At 35.1% G+C, this 16,594-nt stretch overlaps 2 protein-coding genes across 6 annotated transcripts; one reads left to right on the plus strand and one right to left on the minus strand.

The window, feature by feature from the left end:
- Nucleotides 1-11: 11 nt before the first annotated feature.
- LOC128257890 (long-chain-fatty-acid--CoA ligase 5) lies at nt 12-13,692 on the minus strand. 5 transcript variants are annotated; one of them, XM_052989127.1, is made up of 9 exons: nt 13,540-13,692; nt 13,379-13,468; nt 10,689-10,885; nt 10,292-10,446; nt 3,826-3,999; nt 2,039-3,216; nt 1,749-1,977; nt 1,049-1,222; nt 12-988 (listed from the first exon to the last, which is right to left on the minus strand). In XM_052989127.1, exons 3-9 carry the CDS (start codon nt 10,753-10,755, stop codon nt 851-853), a joined length of 2,115 nt encoding a protein of 704 aa, XP_052845087.1. In that variant the 5' UTR covers nt 10,756-10,885; nt 13,379-13,468; nt 13,540-13,692; the 3' UTR covers nt 12-850. The 5 variants fall into 5 exon arrangements, with proteins under 5 accessions (XP_052845087.1, XP_052845088.1, XP_052845090.1 ...); XM_052989128.1 differs by lacking the exons at nt 13,379-13,468; nt 13,540-13,692 and adding an exon at nt 12,323-12,461; XM_052989130.1 differs by lacking the exons at nt 10,292-10,446; nt 10,689-10,885; nt 13,379-13,468; nt 13,540-13,692 and adding exons at nt 4,895-4,930; nt 5,075-5,282; nt 7,749-7,886.
- Nucleotides 13,693-14,787: 1,095 nt separating this feature from the next.
- On the plus strand, nt 14,788-16,579 carry LOC128257911 (ninjurin-B). Its single transcript, XM_052989162.1, has 3 exons — nt 14,788-15,696; nt 16,231-16,385; nt 16,438-16,579. Exons 1-3 carry the CDS (start codon nt 15,447-15,449, stop codon nt 16,561-16,563), a joined length of 531 nt encoding a protein of 176 aa, XP_052845122.1. The 5' UTR covers nt 14,788-15,446; the 3' UTR covers nt 16,564-16,579.
- Nucleotides 16,580-16,594: the final 15 nt, after the last annotated feature.

Genomic DNA, 16,594 nt, shown 5'->3' on the forward strand with positions numbered 1-16,594 from the left:
AAAATTAACGATTAACTTTATTTCAAATTATATTTTGAATCCTCTTGCGTTTGTATCTACATTAGAAAATTAATTAATAATTGTATTATAATGCTGTTCTACTTTATTTTTTAGCTCTCAATATGAAATCTTCTTTATTTTAGCAATTTATTAGTAAATTTTAATTTGGTATTTTGTAAGGCAGATAGTGCAGTCCAAAGAAGGGGATCTTTATCATATTCATTATTTAGTTTGATCTGCTTCTCAGTTGACTTTCGTTTTTATTTTCAATCTATTTTCTCAGCACTTGCATTGAAATTACCACTATTTTAGTTTAGCGTGTCTAATATATAGTTTTAAAATTTTATTCTTCACTTCAGTTTTCGAACTAACGCTGAGTGTAGTATAAGATAGTTAATTAAAGCTTTCATTTTATTCAATTTGCTCAATATGTTAGTTATATATGTTTTGGTTCAGACTACGCAATTGTTTTCTATTCGCTTTGAACTAGATCATAAGTTTTTAAGGGAAATATATAGTTAACATATTATTTAGGGATCGCTTCTCGATTAAATAATATAAAAAAATGCTTCTGTCGAAAGGATTTTCCTTGTCAGTTTGAAATTTGTGTATTTTGTATGAGTATTGTATTGTATTGTATTGTATCTGTATCTGTATCTGCATCTGGTGTATCTTGCGCTCCTCTTACTTGCTAAAAATTGACGAAACTACAATATTAGACAGTTCATTTCCGTATCTGCAGCTGTAGTCTTTGTTATCATCAGTTTAAAATGGTATAGGCATATTTGAATGAATGCTTCCCAGTTTCTTGAGTTCGATTCGTTGTTGATTTCTAAATAGGTATATTGCTTTAATCCAGGTGTTTATACATATCCTCCAGCTGCGGCTTAAAGTAGCTCTTTAATTGCGGTCTCTTGGCTTTGAATGTGGGCGTCAGCAGTCCGTTTTGGACCGAGAATGGATCCGGATGCAGATACACATCTTTTACCTTAAATGGTGTATGCATTATACAATGTTGTCAAGTTGCTATATAGTATTATTCACTTACCTGTTCGAATGACTTGAGTCCACTCTGCTTGCCCCAGTTGAGCATGTCGTTCATGATCAGCTCCTTGACATTCTTATTATTGCACAGGACGGAGAGTGTGCCGCGTACATTGTTCTCCGTGGCCCATTGCTTCAGTACATCGGTATCAGGTACAACAACAGCGATTATGCAGCTCTGAAAAGGGTCCAGAAAATACAAAACTAAAGTTTTGAATCTCTAACCTTATAGCAAAAACTACTTTGTAAGCATTTGTATGATTTTTAATATGATAATGTTGTTTGTAAAATAATTTTAAATTCCTACCCTCACCCGCTTAAACTATGAACCTTGCTGAGTTTATGGCATACCAAATGGATTTTTTTTTGGAAAAAATATTTTTGTAGGATCTGAACATTGTACTTACGTTTATCACTCATACGTTCTGTTGCCTTTAATAAAAATATGTATTCTTACATTACGTGGCGTATGAGTAATATTTACGGAAACTTTTATTTATAGAGAAAATTCATATTGGATTTCTATTAATATAATGGTGTTGGAAGACCTAGCTTTAAAGATTATATTGAACACAAAATTTGTTTCTGCTTTGTATAGTACATAAAATGGTACGATCAATGGTATTTTCTTCAAGTTTGTTATATATTTAGTTCTTATTTATAGTTTATATTTAATGTATTTTTAATTAGTAAAATTAACTCACCTTTAAGCTCTCTCCATAAACATAGACTTGGTTAACGTATTGACTGAGCGTGTAGATGTTCTCGATTTTCTCGGGCACTATGTACTCGCCCTGGCTGAGTTTGAAGATGTGTTTGCGGCGATCGATGATCCGCAGGGTTCCATTTGGAAGCCACATGCCCACGTCGCCGGTGTGATGCCAGCCCTCCGAATCGATGGCCTCCGCCGTCTTCTCGGGATCCTTATAGTAGCTAAATAAAAAGTAAATTGATTAAGTAAAGATAATTCAATGGATATAATGGATATACCCACCCATGGAACACATTCGATCCTCGCACACACACCTCCCCCGTGTTTTGGTTGGCAAAGTACTCCATCTCTGGGACATCCACCAGTTTGACAGCGTTGCAGGACACGGGTGGTCCCACATGGTTGGGCACATGATCACCCTGAACGGTGAGGGTTATGGCTCCCGTGCACTCCGTCTGGCCATATCCCTCGAGCACCAAACAGCCCAGGGCACAGCGCATGAAGGTGAGCACATTGCCGGCCAGCGGAGCCGAACCGACGACCATGAGCCGCAGATTGCCGCCAAAGGCCTGATGCACCTTCTTGAAGACCAACTTGTCCCAGCAGCCGTTCCTCCGCAGGACACCCCTGGCGATCTCCTTCTCTTTGGCCCGCATGGCCATGTTGAAGAGGCCCCGCTTCAGTCCGGAGGCGGCTATTTCAATCTGGATCTTGTCGTAGACGCGATTCAGGAGTCGCGGCACGGCCGGCATCACCGTTGGCTTCAGCATCTTCAGGTCGTTCGTGAGCTCCTTGATGTCGCCGGAATAGAAGCCCACACAGCCGCCCACATAGTACATGCCATTTTCGCAGCACCGCTCGAACATGTGGGCGAGGGGCAGGAAGGAGACCATCACATCGCCGGCCCGGATGCGATGGTCGCCCATCTGCAGGATCACAGAACAGACGCCGGCCACCACGTTGCCGTGGGTGAGCATCACGCCCTTGGGATTGCCCGTCGTCCCCGATGTATAGCACACCGTGCACAGATCCTCTGCCGTAGGCGCAATCTCCGGATGATTGCCCTTGGCGCCCAGTTTCTCCACATCGATGAAGGAGAAGATCTGGATGCCACGACTGCGGGCTCGTTCCAGGGTCGTCTGGCGGATGGGCTTGATGGCCACTATGATCTTCAGGCTGCGTGGCGCCTTCTCCAGCAGCATGGCCGCCTTGCCGTCGTCCTCCACGATCACAATCGCCATGTCCGTCTGGCGGATGATGAAGGCACAGGCATCGGGACCCAGGGTGTCGTACAGTGGCACCACCACCAGCGAGAACGAGTAGCAGCCCTGCTCGTACAGGATCCACTCCGGCCGGTTCTGCGAGTATATGCCAATCAGCTGCTTGGGCCGGGCTCCCAGCGCCAGCATTCCGGCGCCAAAGTTCTTGGCTCGCAGCAGGGCCTCGTCATAGTTGATCCACTAAATGGGTGATACATTTAAATAACATTAAAATTATGCTTTTTACTTAAACTTATTTATATATTTGAGGAACTTTGAGAACAAAATATGAAAGCCATTAAAAAGTAAATACCAGTAGGTCAAAATTTCTAAAAGAAATCTAGGAAATTGTATTCAAATAAACTGGACAGCAAAGTAGCCGTTTTTAAATTTCTTCAAAGTATTTACATGACTCATAGATCCTTTTTTTAAGAACTGGCCTAAATATTTTGTAAGTTTATAGAACTTCTTCACATTATTTTTAAAATTCACGGTTTCTTTTTTAAATACTTTGTCTTTAATATTGTGTAAACATATAAACTTTAAAATTTATTTTTACGAATACCCGTTACGCTATTTAAAATTGCTCTTTCGCGTTCATTTAAAATCAAGTTTTCAGGAAACTTAAATTTAAAAAAAATATGTTTTCAAATTAATATTTAAAACATCTGACAATGAATTTAATAAGTCTTTTCGAACTCAAAAACTTTTCAACCATAAAATGGGGCTATATTTATTTAGAACAAAAATGGATACTAATCTATATTTTTGAAAACTACACCTTTTTCTAATTCTTAGACAAAATCTCACCTGGTATGGGGATGTCAGGGTTTCACGCCAACCGAGACACGGTCCATTGTTGGAGGCGTAGGCGCCCTCGCGGAACGTCTGGTATAAGGTGCGGACATTCTCTGTGATGTAGGACACGAACTTTCCGTTCTTCGACTCCTTGTAAAATTTGGAGACGTGTATTTGTTCTGGACCCTGCAATGCGAGTGAGGTGACCCCGAAAGAAACAGAGAAATCGAGGACATGCAATGAGTGAGAGACGTTTTGAGAGATATTGGGATAGAATTCAATGGGATACAATATATACAATCAATAGATCAATGGAGTATGTGCGGCATATTGCATGTATTAAATTAAATTGTTTGTCTTCAGTCAAAAAAATATAAATTTTTGGTTTTATCGTGTTTTATGTTTAATTAAAGGTAATTGCTCAAGAGGAAATACAAAACTTATTGATTTTAGTTTAAATTACGATAAGAATCAATAAGCGCACCTAAAAATTGTCCTTATGCGGAAAACGATCATTTTAGTTATTTTTATATTCTTCAAGCTTTTATAGCCCATCACTCAGCCCATTTCACTTTGTGTGTGTTTATTTTTGGCTACTCGCACAATAAATCACACCCAGTTGTTAGAATAAAATCAATAACCATTTAAATTTATAAACGTAGCCGATCGCTATGATGTATGGTTTATTTTGGGGCTAGAGACATAAACCTATCACTCGACGGGATTTCAATTGGACGCCGAGAGCAGAGTAGTACCTATAGAGCACTTCCTTTATGGTAAACAGCTGCGAATGAAATTATCGCAATGGTCGAAAGTGTTGATGTACGAGAACGAATATCAAAATACACTACGATGGGGGAATAATTTTTGTTGGGGGTGTGCTGGGAGGAGGATCTTAAAAGTTAGTTTATTTGTTTTTACTGCCTGATTTTAATGAGCAAAATGTATTTTCAACTATAATCTTTTTTCACAGATTAAAGTGCTTTCCGAATTAATTTTGTTTATATTTAATTGATGACGCAAGTCAAAGGGGGAAAGTGTTAGTTTCAAGAGCATACCCCGAGGGGCACATGGAGCCTACCCTGTGGTGGATATCTTGACGATGATCATATATGATCTAGCCCACAAAAATGTAAGAGATAGTAAACAAAAATAAAAGAAGCAAAATAAAGTTTATATTATTAATTGCTTAGTTAATCAGGTGTTAGTAAGGCATTGTTTTATTTATTTTCTAGGGGCATTTTTCCTCAAAGGCTGTTACCTTAAGCACATCGCTCTGATTGCTTAGCTCGATGGGCACTCGTATGCTGGTAATTTGGCCGCAACAAGACATTTTTCCCACTCAGTTTTATTATCACTTTTTGTTTGATTTTATTGTTGCAATTTATTAGGCACTATCTTGACTTGTGGTTTCCTTTATTGATCGTTCAGATTTCATCTGGCATTTAATATGCACATTTTCCAAGCGACTGAAAAACAATTATGTGAATTTTCGCACATTTTAGTACCAAAATTTGCATTGATCTTCTGCCGTTGTGTCGTTTTATTGCCACGAAAATCTCACGTTCGATTTGACCAAAGAAAGAAATACACATTTTATTTCTCACATTAGCCGTTTTTCAAGCCCGCACGATAATCGTTTAAATACTAATTAGCGCGCGTAAAAATAGACTTTTAATTTGTAATTACAAAGGGTAAGTGGTAAATGTTTTTCGTTTACATCGAAAGCTGTTCATTATTTGGCCATTGTTTAAGCATAGCTTAAACAATAAAAATACAGCATAAGATTGTTCACTTTAAAATTCTCTTTCCGAATTGCAAATATTATTTAATTTTAATAAGGTTTATTAGTAAAAATGTTAAATAACAACCACTGAAGTCTTTTAAGAATACTATATCTTTGCACTAGACTAGCTTTTATTAAATAATTATATTTTTAAAATTCCAAATCCAACTGTTTTTATTAAATTTTAAAATTAAATTAATTAATCCAACTATTTTACAAGTTTCTTTGATTTATGCCCATGTCATTTGTAACGCATCACAGGCCAAGCTAAAATTCAAAAAGCAAAGCATAATTATGACGCCTGTCTGTCCGTTTACATTTTTTTTTGGCAAGTGCAGCCCATTCAATTTTGTTTATAATTTTTCAATATTGGCATCTACAGGGCGGCCACAAAAGGGGCTAGAAAAACACAGAGAATGGTACAAAAAAGGCTGAGAAAAAAGTGAGAGAATTGCCAACAATATCGACAACGTCGTCTGCGGATTTTGCTTGGCCTGCCCCAAATTAATTTATAAATAGTTCGTTTGGGGGTAAAAACGTTACACTCTGCTGTTATCTATGAGACCTGTGTGTGTGGCCGCATAAAAAAAAAAAATAAAAACAAATTTCCACACACACCAGAGAACAATGAATTCTTTTTGCAATATACAAAAAAATAAAAAGAAAAATTTTAATTTTTCTCTAGAGACGATCGAGAAACTGAGTCATGGGTAACGCGTTTCGGGCCTCATTGGGATGTTTTGAGGCAATTGGCAGAGAGCAAACATTTCCCTGAATGAGCAATTCATTTCTGAGTTATGGTAATTGTGGTGGTCATAAAATCGGTCATAAACTATTGGTCCGAGAAAGGGCGAAAGCAGAAGGAAATAAATGAATGAAACAGCGGTGGCCAAGAAGAATTTCATTAGGATCTGCTGCATATCAATAGTTTGGCAGCATATTTTGCGGAGAAAACAAACGAAGCCCAGGGAAAATATGCGGGAATTTCAAGGTCGTTTGGGAACACTTTTCATTATTTTTTCCAGGTGGCAAGCACATTTTTTGTGAGCCCACGAATTTATATATTATCTAGTACATTGAGCAATCATTGATTTCGCTTAAATGTTTTTTATGTCAGTCTTTTTTTTTTCCATAAAAAAAAAGAAATAAAATCCCAGATTTATTTGCCTTTGGATTTATTAACCTTGACGCATTTTATGATTTTGATTTATCTGAAAAATTAATTAATTAACTTTTATAAAGAAAGAACGAGAAAGAAACTTGCGATTGGATTGATTATAACACTAAATTGTATACCCTCGTTATACAAATATTTGTACAACCATTTGCTTCCTGACATTTAGATTGATTGATTAAGATAAATGACTGGCATGTTAAATCGAAACGAAATATTCAAGAATTTAAGGTGTAACGTTGTAAAAACACATTTTTAAAATCACACACCTTTTTTTTTAAACTAAGTAAAGAAAATATTTTTATCTATAACAATAACATATCTTTTCAGACTCTAAGTGATTTCTAAAAATACTTTCAGGTTAGTGGTCAAAAGGAATTTGTTTTACAAAGTAATGTTTAAAAGTACACATGGCCCAAAAATGTTCGTGGGTGAATAGAAAAAATCGGCGAGGGACTGGCCTTAATATAAACAACTATAAAATTTTAAAGAGAACTGGTAAAACATCGTAAATATCAGCTCAAGTTAAGCTGTTTACAATGGAAAACCAAACCAATAAAACCGAAAACATCTATCAAACTAAATTAGAATCAAAATTATGTTAAAATTAGGTTTATAAGTTTTTTTCTGCGGCTGATATGTTTTCCTTAGATGTTTTAAGTATAGAAACTGTGTGAACTTGAACTTGAGGGGCTGAGTTCACATGGCAACTGCGACGGCACTTTGACACTTTGGCAAATCGATTTCCATGAGAAAATGTTTTAATTTTTCTTTCCACTTTTTTGAACATTTATATTTTTTTTTTTGGTTCTTGCGCTTTACGTAATGAGATTAAACGCTTGTATTTTTGTCAATTTGTTGCAAATTGTCGTACGTTTTTTTTCGCTCTTTTTTTCTTTATGTTTAGTATACACGAGCTATTATTTATAAAAAATACGTTTGTTTCATAGATATACATATATCTGCGATATGTACATTATGTTACTGTTGTTGTTGCTTGTTTTTTCGTTTTTTTTTTTGGATTTTTCTAATTTGAAATATATTTTCTACGGGTTTGAGCACGCCACGATCTTCGCGACACGATGTTGAATTTCGAACTGAATGGCAGAAGTAAAATATTGGCCGTAGCTAAAAATGATTTTGGCCGGCCCGAAGAATCTTCTTTTCTTTTGGGAGAGAAAACGAGCAGAATCGAGAGTAATATTTGTGGGTTTCAGGAGGATTTTCGGGGGATCATGAAGAAGATTGCAGCGTTCGGCCAGGAATTTTATTCGTTTATATGTTCTTATTTTGATATTAAACGGTTTTTCATTTTCTCTTTGTTAGATAGTTTTGTTCTAGTTTTTTTTTTTTTTGGCCTGATCAAGTTGTTTGCCTGTCTGAATTTTGCTTAAACTACACCACACGCGATCGAAAACTGTGATTAGTGATTTACCCGAAAGGATGGGTGATTTTTTTTGGCTAGTGACAGCAATGTTTCACCTCTTTAATAACCAAAATGATTAATGGTCCATAAGAGAGAACCACGCCCACTTTTAGACCCCATAAAAATAGAAATAGTTTGTTTACTTGAGGGTATCTAATTGTGAAAATGATACAATTAACACAATATGAAGTAACACTTTGATAAACAAAATGTTTCACTGTGACAAATTCTGTAATTAAATTTAACAAAAAAAAGGGTTTTGTTAAAAAAATAAAATTTGTTAAGCAATTAATTTCATATAATTTTAATACTTTTGCCTTTCCTACCAATATAGTAATAATCATAGTTATTCATAAATATTTAAGAAACTGTTGATTTACTGCCAATTAGTTCATTTTGGATGCATATTAAATTAATTCACTTTTCATATAAAATCTCTACACCTCGCACATATTTATCGTTTCATTTGCACCTCAATTTGCACTCATTAGCATTTTAGTGTTCATATATTGGAAAACACTCTAAAAACGAGAAGAGTGTGCCAAATACTTGTTGGTGCATTCGCAATTGCATCGCCAGACCAGACTGAACAATCACACAAAGTGACTAACATTCAGAAATGCATAATTGAACATAGAATTTGTTTTACAGCCGCATAAGCAAATGTACCTGCTCACATGTAGACAGGTTGGCCCTGTGGTGTCAAAATGTGACACTTCCTTGTTATTTTGTTATTCTTTCATTGCTTGTTTTTTTTTTTTTTAATTTCTTATATTTACAAAAAAAAAAATTATGTACCGATGTTTTTTTGTTAGAATAGGTAACATTGTAATATTAAAATTGTTTAACTACATTTTAAAAAATCTTAGAAACAATACTCACTGAATATTTGTTCAACTGCTTTGAACCAGTTCTAACCATAATAAAATAATGTTCGAAAAGTGAATTTCAACTGAATATTAAATGTAATTTATGTTTATAAATATTCTCATAAGTAAACAAAAGATTATAATAATGAGCTCAATATACCTTTAATAATTGTATTAACTTAATGAATATTATATTATATATGGCAGGAAGTAGTAGTTAAACATTGGCATCAATAATATATACTTTAATGAGCTGAAGTTGAAATGGCTTTAAACTGTTGAAAATTTAAATTTAATTTTCTAAAACAATTAATTTTGATTTATATGAATAAAATTCATGAGTATAAATTACCAATAATTTTAATTGCAGACTTTAAATGCTAATTTCTGCCACTTAGCGTTTGGCTAATAAATTAGTTTTCCACGTTCCACTGTGTCATCAACCTTCAAACCCCTAAAAACTTGTGTTTGCCATTTTGGCGATGCCAAATATCGCGAGAAATATGTGTCAATATGTGTTTATTTACATGACATCAACACAAAAGGAAAGGTCCGTTACACCGACTCAGATGAAAATCGTTTGGGGAAAATGCCGGCGTGTGTCAGTTGGAGGAAATGCTTTTGACAACCGTGCGGTGGTGGGTGGGGAAAATATTTGAATAGATCGAAATTGAGAGAACCAGGCGACTAATTAGGGGAAAATGCCAATTGAGCCATGACAAGATTTATTATTGTTGTGCCGTTGTCATTTCATAATTTATCAGCGAGAGTGTTGCAGTCTTGGCAAGAGAATCTCAATCTCAACATTTTTCTTCCCTGCTAGCCACTCAATTAGAGCGTGAGGTCTTGCAGCTATTTTTAATCATTTTTGCACCACTGTGGCAAAGACGTCATAGCTAAAAGTCTAAGAACAAAGGCGAAAATGAAAATCGAAATGGTGAAATGTGTGAAAATCATGTGACGACAACAACGAAGCAGAATCAGTTTTTGGGAATCCGAATCGTAATCGCACTCAACGTGATTGTGGACATGTGCACATCAAAGATTTCTTTTGGCCCATATGCTATTACGATTCGCCTGTTCTACCTCAAATAGAAAAGAGCTAAGAAAATCGAATAGCGCGAGAAAACAAAAAAAAAAGCTACAAGACAAACAATTCCCAGTTGAACTTTAAATGATGTAATTGATGTGGTCGAAGGCGATCAATTCCGAAACCATCATACCTCAAGCAACGGGGATTGGTTTTCCAGAGGCACTAACGGTCGTTCCGGTACGGGTCTTGTAGCAAAATAGTATGCAACGCTAGCTGCCAGGCTTCCTAGGGTTAAAGTGCCCAAAGTGCCGCCCAAATAGTACAGATAGCCATCGATCTCGTCCCCTAGAAAAAGAAGTTAAGAAAATTAGAATCCGATAGAAGGAGTAAAAAATTAATAAATAAAATTTTAAATGCAAAAAGAATATTTGGGGAAATTAATTATAATTTTCGATGAAATAGAAAAGTTTTTATTTTTGCAAAAATAATAATTTTTAATTTTTATAAATTAAATTAATAAACACATATATACCAAAAAACAATAAACTTTCACTTCTTTAAACAAACCTTGTAGAACTAATACTTACAGAAATATGAAAAATTGCTGACTATTAAGTGGTTGACGTAGGCCATAACCGATTTCTCCGGCGTCATCGTTTTGTTCTCTCTATACTTATATTATTGTTTGTTTTTAATTTGTTGTTATAGTAGTAGTTTGTAGTTGTTATTTGCGACCTGAGTGAATGTTACGTGTTAAGCTTAATGATTGCCCGCAAAAGATAGCCTGCAAAATAATCAATAAAAGTGCACAAATCGCTTAAATGTTTAAAAAGAAACGTTTTAAAATTGTGGGTTTTTTGGGAAATACTGCACTTGGAAGTATGGCTTAATGGCACATTACGAATTCTCTGTTCCCATTACCACAGAAAGCAATCAAGCTGAACCAGAGGGCAAAACCACAAGATATGAATACCATACATTTTCCGCCTAATTAGGGGTTATCCATATGCACACATCTACCTATATTTCTTTTTATAGATAGATAATTGCCACTGGCCCCTTGACAAGTCAAGTGACAACAATTAAAATGCGTTCAATTTAGGATGATTATTTAAATTGGACTTACGGCTATTCCATATTTTTAGGGTAGATTGAGTTGAGCAGATATGAGAACAACAAAAACAAATATCTTTTCATTTAAAAAATTTTGAAATTTATTCATGAACAAAAATTTCTGGTAGACAGAGCTGCACTTGTCCATCTGTTTCGCGATTATAGCTTTATCTGTTATGATTTTGAAAGCCTCTTATCTGTTTGGGAAACAAAAAGTCTTTTGAGACTGCAACTAAAATACGAGCTAATAAAGATTAAAGTTGGCAATCATGTTGCTTAAATGCGCTTTAACAGGGAGCTTAAGTTCTGGGATTTTTAAAAAATCTTTCAAGACAGGTTGCTTAATAAAAAAAACTTTCACGAACTTAATATGTGATATATATTATATTATATTATATATATAAATAAGATATCTTATTTATATTTGTATTAGTTCACGGAATAACGTTTTGCTCTCAAGAAGGTTTCATTTAAATTTATAAGTCAGCTTAATAGTTCATAATTTTTTAAAACTTGGAACATTTCCTATTTTAAAATCGGTACATAAGCTTGCCTTCAACCAGAAAAATATAAATTGTTGGGTTTATAATTCCCTTCAATTTATTTCCTGACATTGATTTGTATTCTTACTTGACCTTAAGCATAAACAACTGCAATAAACTTGCATTCTATACATAACTGGTTTCTCAAGTTTGAATTTTTAATTTGCGAATTTCCCATTTAAAATGGCTAAAATATGCATTTAAGTTTGAACCACATTACAGTTTGAAATGGAATTCCCAACAGTTACTAGAGGTTAGCTTAAACTGGTTTTGAAATGCTTGTGAGTAAAAACCAATATGTTGTTGCATGAGAATTTTCTCAGTCTATTTGTAATGTGGTTTGAATATAATTACAATAATAAATAGGTGTTCAATGGCAGGTTGACAATATAAAGTTTTAATCTGTAATGTTTTTTTTCCGGTTTCAAGAAATTAGTCGACGTTTTTTAAGTAATGCTAAAAAAAAGTTTGATCCGAAATTGAATTTTAAACGATTATAAAAATTAAAAATATTTAAAAAGACAATAAAAACATTAAGAATTAAGACCAAAAACTAATATAGCTACCCTCGTGCCTGATATTATTAAGTCGTCTGCAGGCGAGGAAATATTCTTAGCAACACTGAGAATTTGTAATCCGCTTTGGTTTGCCACTTCTGCGATTTTTAGACTGCACTTGGTGCAAAGCCAAACGCATTCTAGCCACCGAGCAGACCGAACCACTTCACCCACTTAAACAAGCGGCCAGTGGAGCGCATCCCCAGGCATTTGGACTGCTGATAAGACTTGGAGCAGCAGAAACAGCAAGAACAGGGTAAACCTTTATCAGGCCGGGAGTGAAACTTTGCACCCAGACATCTGGTCGAGGCCCTCTCACTAAGCAGATTATCACTCCATGGACAATGCAGACAGTCGACGTCGACCCAAAAACAAATGCGAAATATGTAGTCTTCGGAATATCTTATACCCGGTAATTGTTCAAAATGTGGCATTATTTTATATTAATATTGCATTTTATTATATAAAAAAATTAATTTCTAAAATAATGAATAATTTATTTATTTCAATCAGTAATTTGATTTATAAGACAAACCAAAAACCTATTATTTGTTAACAATAACAGAAAATGTATTTGTTTTATCGACCAAAATGCAGTTTCGTATTTTAAATTCAAAGTGTTTATTCAAGGAAAACTGAAAAGGGCAATGCAATTAAAATAATAGTCATTTGTTATGCACCATATGTTGGTTATATTTTTTTGTCCTTACATAGTATAACCTGGTGCCCCAGAAAAACATCGTAAGAAATCAGCAAATATACATTGTATGTATGTAGGTTCATTTTCTTATTATGTTTATACAAAAAGAAACGTGCTTATATAATGCAATATAAATAAGTGTGTTTAGGCCATGCTATTGATTTTATAGGCAGTTTTTTTGATTGCCGGGTCAAATCAGGTTTGGCCAAACAAAAAGAGGCGAAAAAAAGAGGGCCAGGATGATGGAGAGGAAACGGGAGGGTAAGAAAGAGGGAGGAACAAAATGGAGCCTACTGGGGTCAAGGCGGACATATACGGTTTTTGGCCATTGATTTTCTCTCGTTTACCACACAAAAAAAACTTACCTAGGAATCTGGACTACTTGAAGATGAAACCCATTTGTTGGGTGTATTTATATTTAGGCACGGGCCGTATATCCACACACCGAAATTAGCCTGGGAAAATCAATGAAAAATTTACGTTTCGGCACTCGCGGATTCCTTCTATAGTATCGTATTTTTTTTACCGGGTTGCTTTTGGGGGGCGGATAGGCGTCGTGGGGTGTGGGACGAAAAAAGAGAGAGGAAAAATCTTAGAACCGAGCATGGAATACCGGAAAACCGAAAACTGAAAAAATTACTGCTAAACGCTCCGACGTTCCAAACAGAACTGAATTGAAAACTGCCAACTGAGAGCCTCGGAAATAAAGTCCGTTAGCGTTTGAGTCGGCGTTTTGAGCATGCGTGCAACTACACAAACAACTACAAAAACGGCAATCGCATGAATGAAGCCACACAGAGAGCCAAACACTTCTTACTAGAGAGAGGGAGAGAGATAGCAAATGCGTGCACTGAAAAAATATAGTACATATAATGGGGAGACTAAATTGACCAAGTCACTGTGATTATATAAATATTTTTGAAAACTCAACTCAACTTTTAATACTGGCTTTAAGATTTAATTACTTAGGGACCTAAATCATTTATTGTAAAGCTTTTGAAAACACCATATTGCAAATTAAAATCTTAAAAGTCCCACATTTTAATAAATAAAATAAAAGTTTTTTAAACTCAGCTAGCCAATTTAAGTTTAAATTAATTTATTATTTAAATCAATAACAATATTTACATGAACAAAATATCAAAAAATATTTTTTTTATTTCTCAAATTTGGAACTAGCGCAAGCCATAAATTGTTTCTTTGAGTGTAAGAAAGCTCCATGGAGAGAGCGAAATTTGGGGGAGAGCGCCAGTTCCAGTCATAACAAACAACGAACAACGTGTTAAACAAACTACACGTGCTACATAAACCCGGCAGAGAGAGACAGGTTGCTAAGAGAGAGCAATTGTGTCTGGCCGATTTTGGTACCGGTTGCAACGGGCAAGGGAAGGGAAGGGAAAATAGGGACCAAAGGATAAGAGCCGCAGACCGGCTGGCTTTTTTATGGTCAAAAGCAACGAGAGGGTGGCGTGACGCACTTGTTCTTTTCAGTCCTGCAATGCGACACGACTTACGAGGGCTGTTTTAAAATGCAAGGTTCAACATAAATAACTTTAATAAAATATAAAGGATATCTCTTATTCTATTTATTTGTTAATATACAAATATTTGCAAAACAAATACTTATACCTTCGTTTTACAATTTTTTTACAATTTTTTTTTCCAACTGAAAACATATATACAAAAAATTACGTTTACGCAAAAAATTAAATATTACGTATGCGCCGAAAAGCTAATACAATAAGAATATATCAATGGAAGCAAAGTTGACAGTTCTATGGTATACATTTGAATCAGAACTTTTCCAACTGACCTCCTTTTTTGCGATGAGACACTGGAACACTTGTGACAGCTGCCTGTTAAGTTTAAAAGTTTATTGACCAAGAATCTATAATTACTTGTAAAAGATTGCACTTCTTTAAATATGAAGTCAGGAAAGAGTACAGAAAATATGGGTAAAGCTTTGTAAGTCGGGTTAAGCTGCAAATTCTGCTTTCACATCTCAAAGTTATTTCTGTGTTTTTTGTTTATTTAGGTTTTGTCACTCTTTTATGGCTTCCTATACAGAGCATAAAACTAAAGGGTTCTTGAGGTGGGGGTGATGAAACAAAACTAAATCACCTCTTTTCAGTTGCATGTGTATTTGAATATTAATTCTACACATCCACTTTGTAAGCATTTTAAATAAGTATTCCTAGCATACTTTAAGGCAAACTTATTTAGTTAGTATCTCAACCCTTGAGATACTTTTCGGGTCGGCTGATGCCCCAGTTTCTTGGGGCTGACAGTCGGGTCAGTGTCATTCCTTTTTTATCGCCTTTGATGAACCGCAGACCACAAAAGTTAAAATACTTACTCAAAAGCAAGGAAAGCTTTTCACATTCATTGAAATAACAGTATTTAAGTGCTTATTGTTTGATGAACACTTGAACAATGGACAGCAACGAGGTGAAAATATCTTTAGAGGATTCCCCCAGCTCAAGGGAAAGTTTCACTAGCACAACAAGCGGTCCATGTTGCGGTTTACAAGGTGATTTGGATGAATATATACAGGTGAGGGATACGGATGAAGAAGAACGGAAAACCACCAGTGAATTGCAGAAATCCAAGGGAACAAAAAAGAAATGTTCCAGCGATTTATCTGGAGGAAATAGCTATGCTACAAACAAAAACGTGGCTGAGGGTAAGCACTTTTTAATAATACGTAATCTATTTGTTGTTGATTGTGAAATATTTTAAGTCGGAAGAAATTCAGTATGCTATTTTATGTCCCATGCAAAATAATAAGTGAATCATTGCATGCACATAAAATAAAAAACAAAAATTAATTCCGGTAAAAAGCCGAATACAACAATTAAAGCAAACGAGTTATGAATCTGTTTATTAGGGGTGCAAAATAAACAGCAAACAAATACGGATAGTTTAGTTTTTCTTCTAGAGAGTACCGAAATATATTTTTGTTTTTAATTTTTTTTATTTTTTACTCTTAATGTCACAAGAACATATATACTTATTGATGGCTGCGCTAGTTTACTGGTGTAATAGCCTTACTTTTTTTAAAACTAATTTATGAAAGCACTCAGCAAATGAATTATTTTAAATCGTTTGGCTAAAATATTTGCAGAACTGCAATTTTATGAAAACATTTGTTTACCGATTTAATTTATGTTTAAAAATTATGTCGGTTTCATTATAATTTCTGCCTTACTTTTTGAAGGCCTCATGGATATAGCTTTGCTTTCTGCAAATGCCAATCAGCTTCGCTTTTTGATCACCTACAACGACAAGTCATCCACCTACATATACAGCATGGTTATGGTGATAACTTCCCTGGCGCTACAACTATTAGTTGGCATAATGCTAATCTTCAAGGTATGTTAGAAATACACTTGTAAGCAAAACCACTAAAAAGAAAACCACACAGCGACGACTGAAGCGTTTTAAAAACCGAAGTTACGAAAGAACCAACGATCTGCTGGTGATGGGAGTTTTCATGATCACAGTGATCAACATACTGCTAGCGGCCTTCACGACAACCGATGGAAGATGAACTACACCCCTTTCCAAACACATTTTATATA

This window comes from Drosophila gunungcola (assembly GCF_025200985.1).
Source record: "Drosophila gunungcola strain Sukarami chromosome 3L unlocalized genomic scaffold, Dgunungcola_SK_2 000002F, whole genome shotgun sequence".
In the NCBI taxonomy this organism is placed as follows: Eukaryota; Metazoa; Arthropoda; class Insecta; order Diptera; family Drosophilidae; genus Drosophila; species Drosophila gunungcola.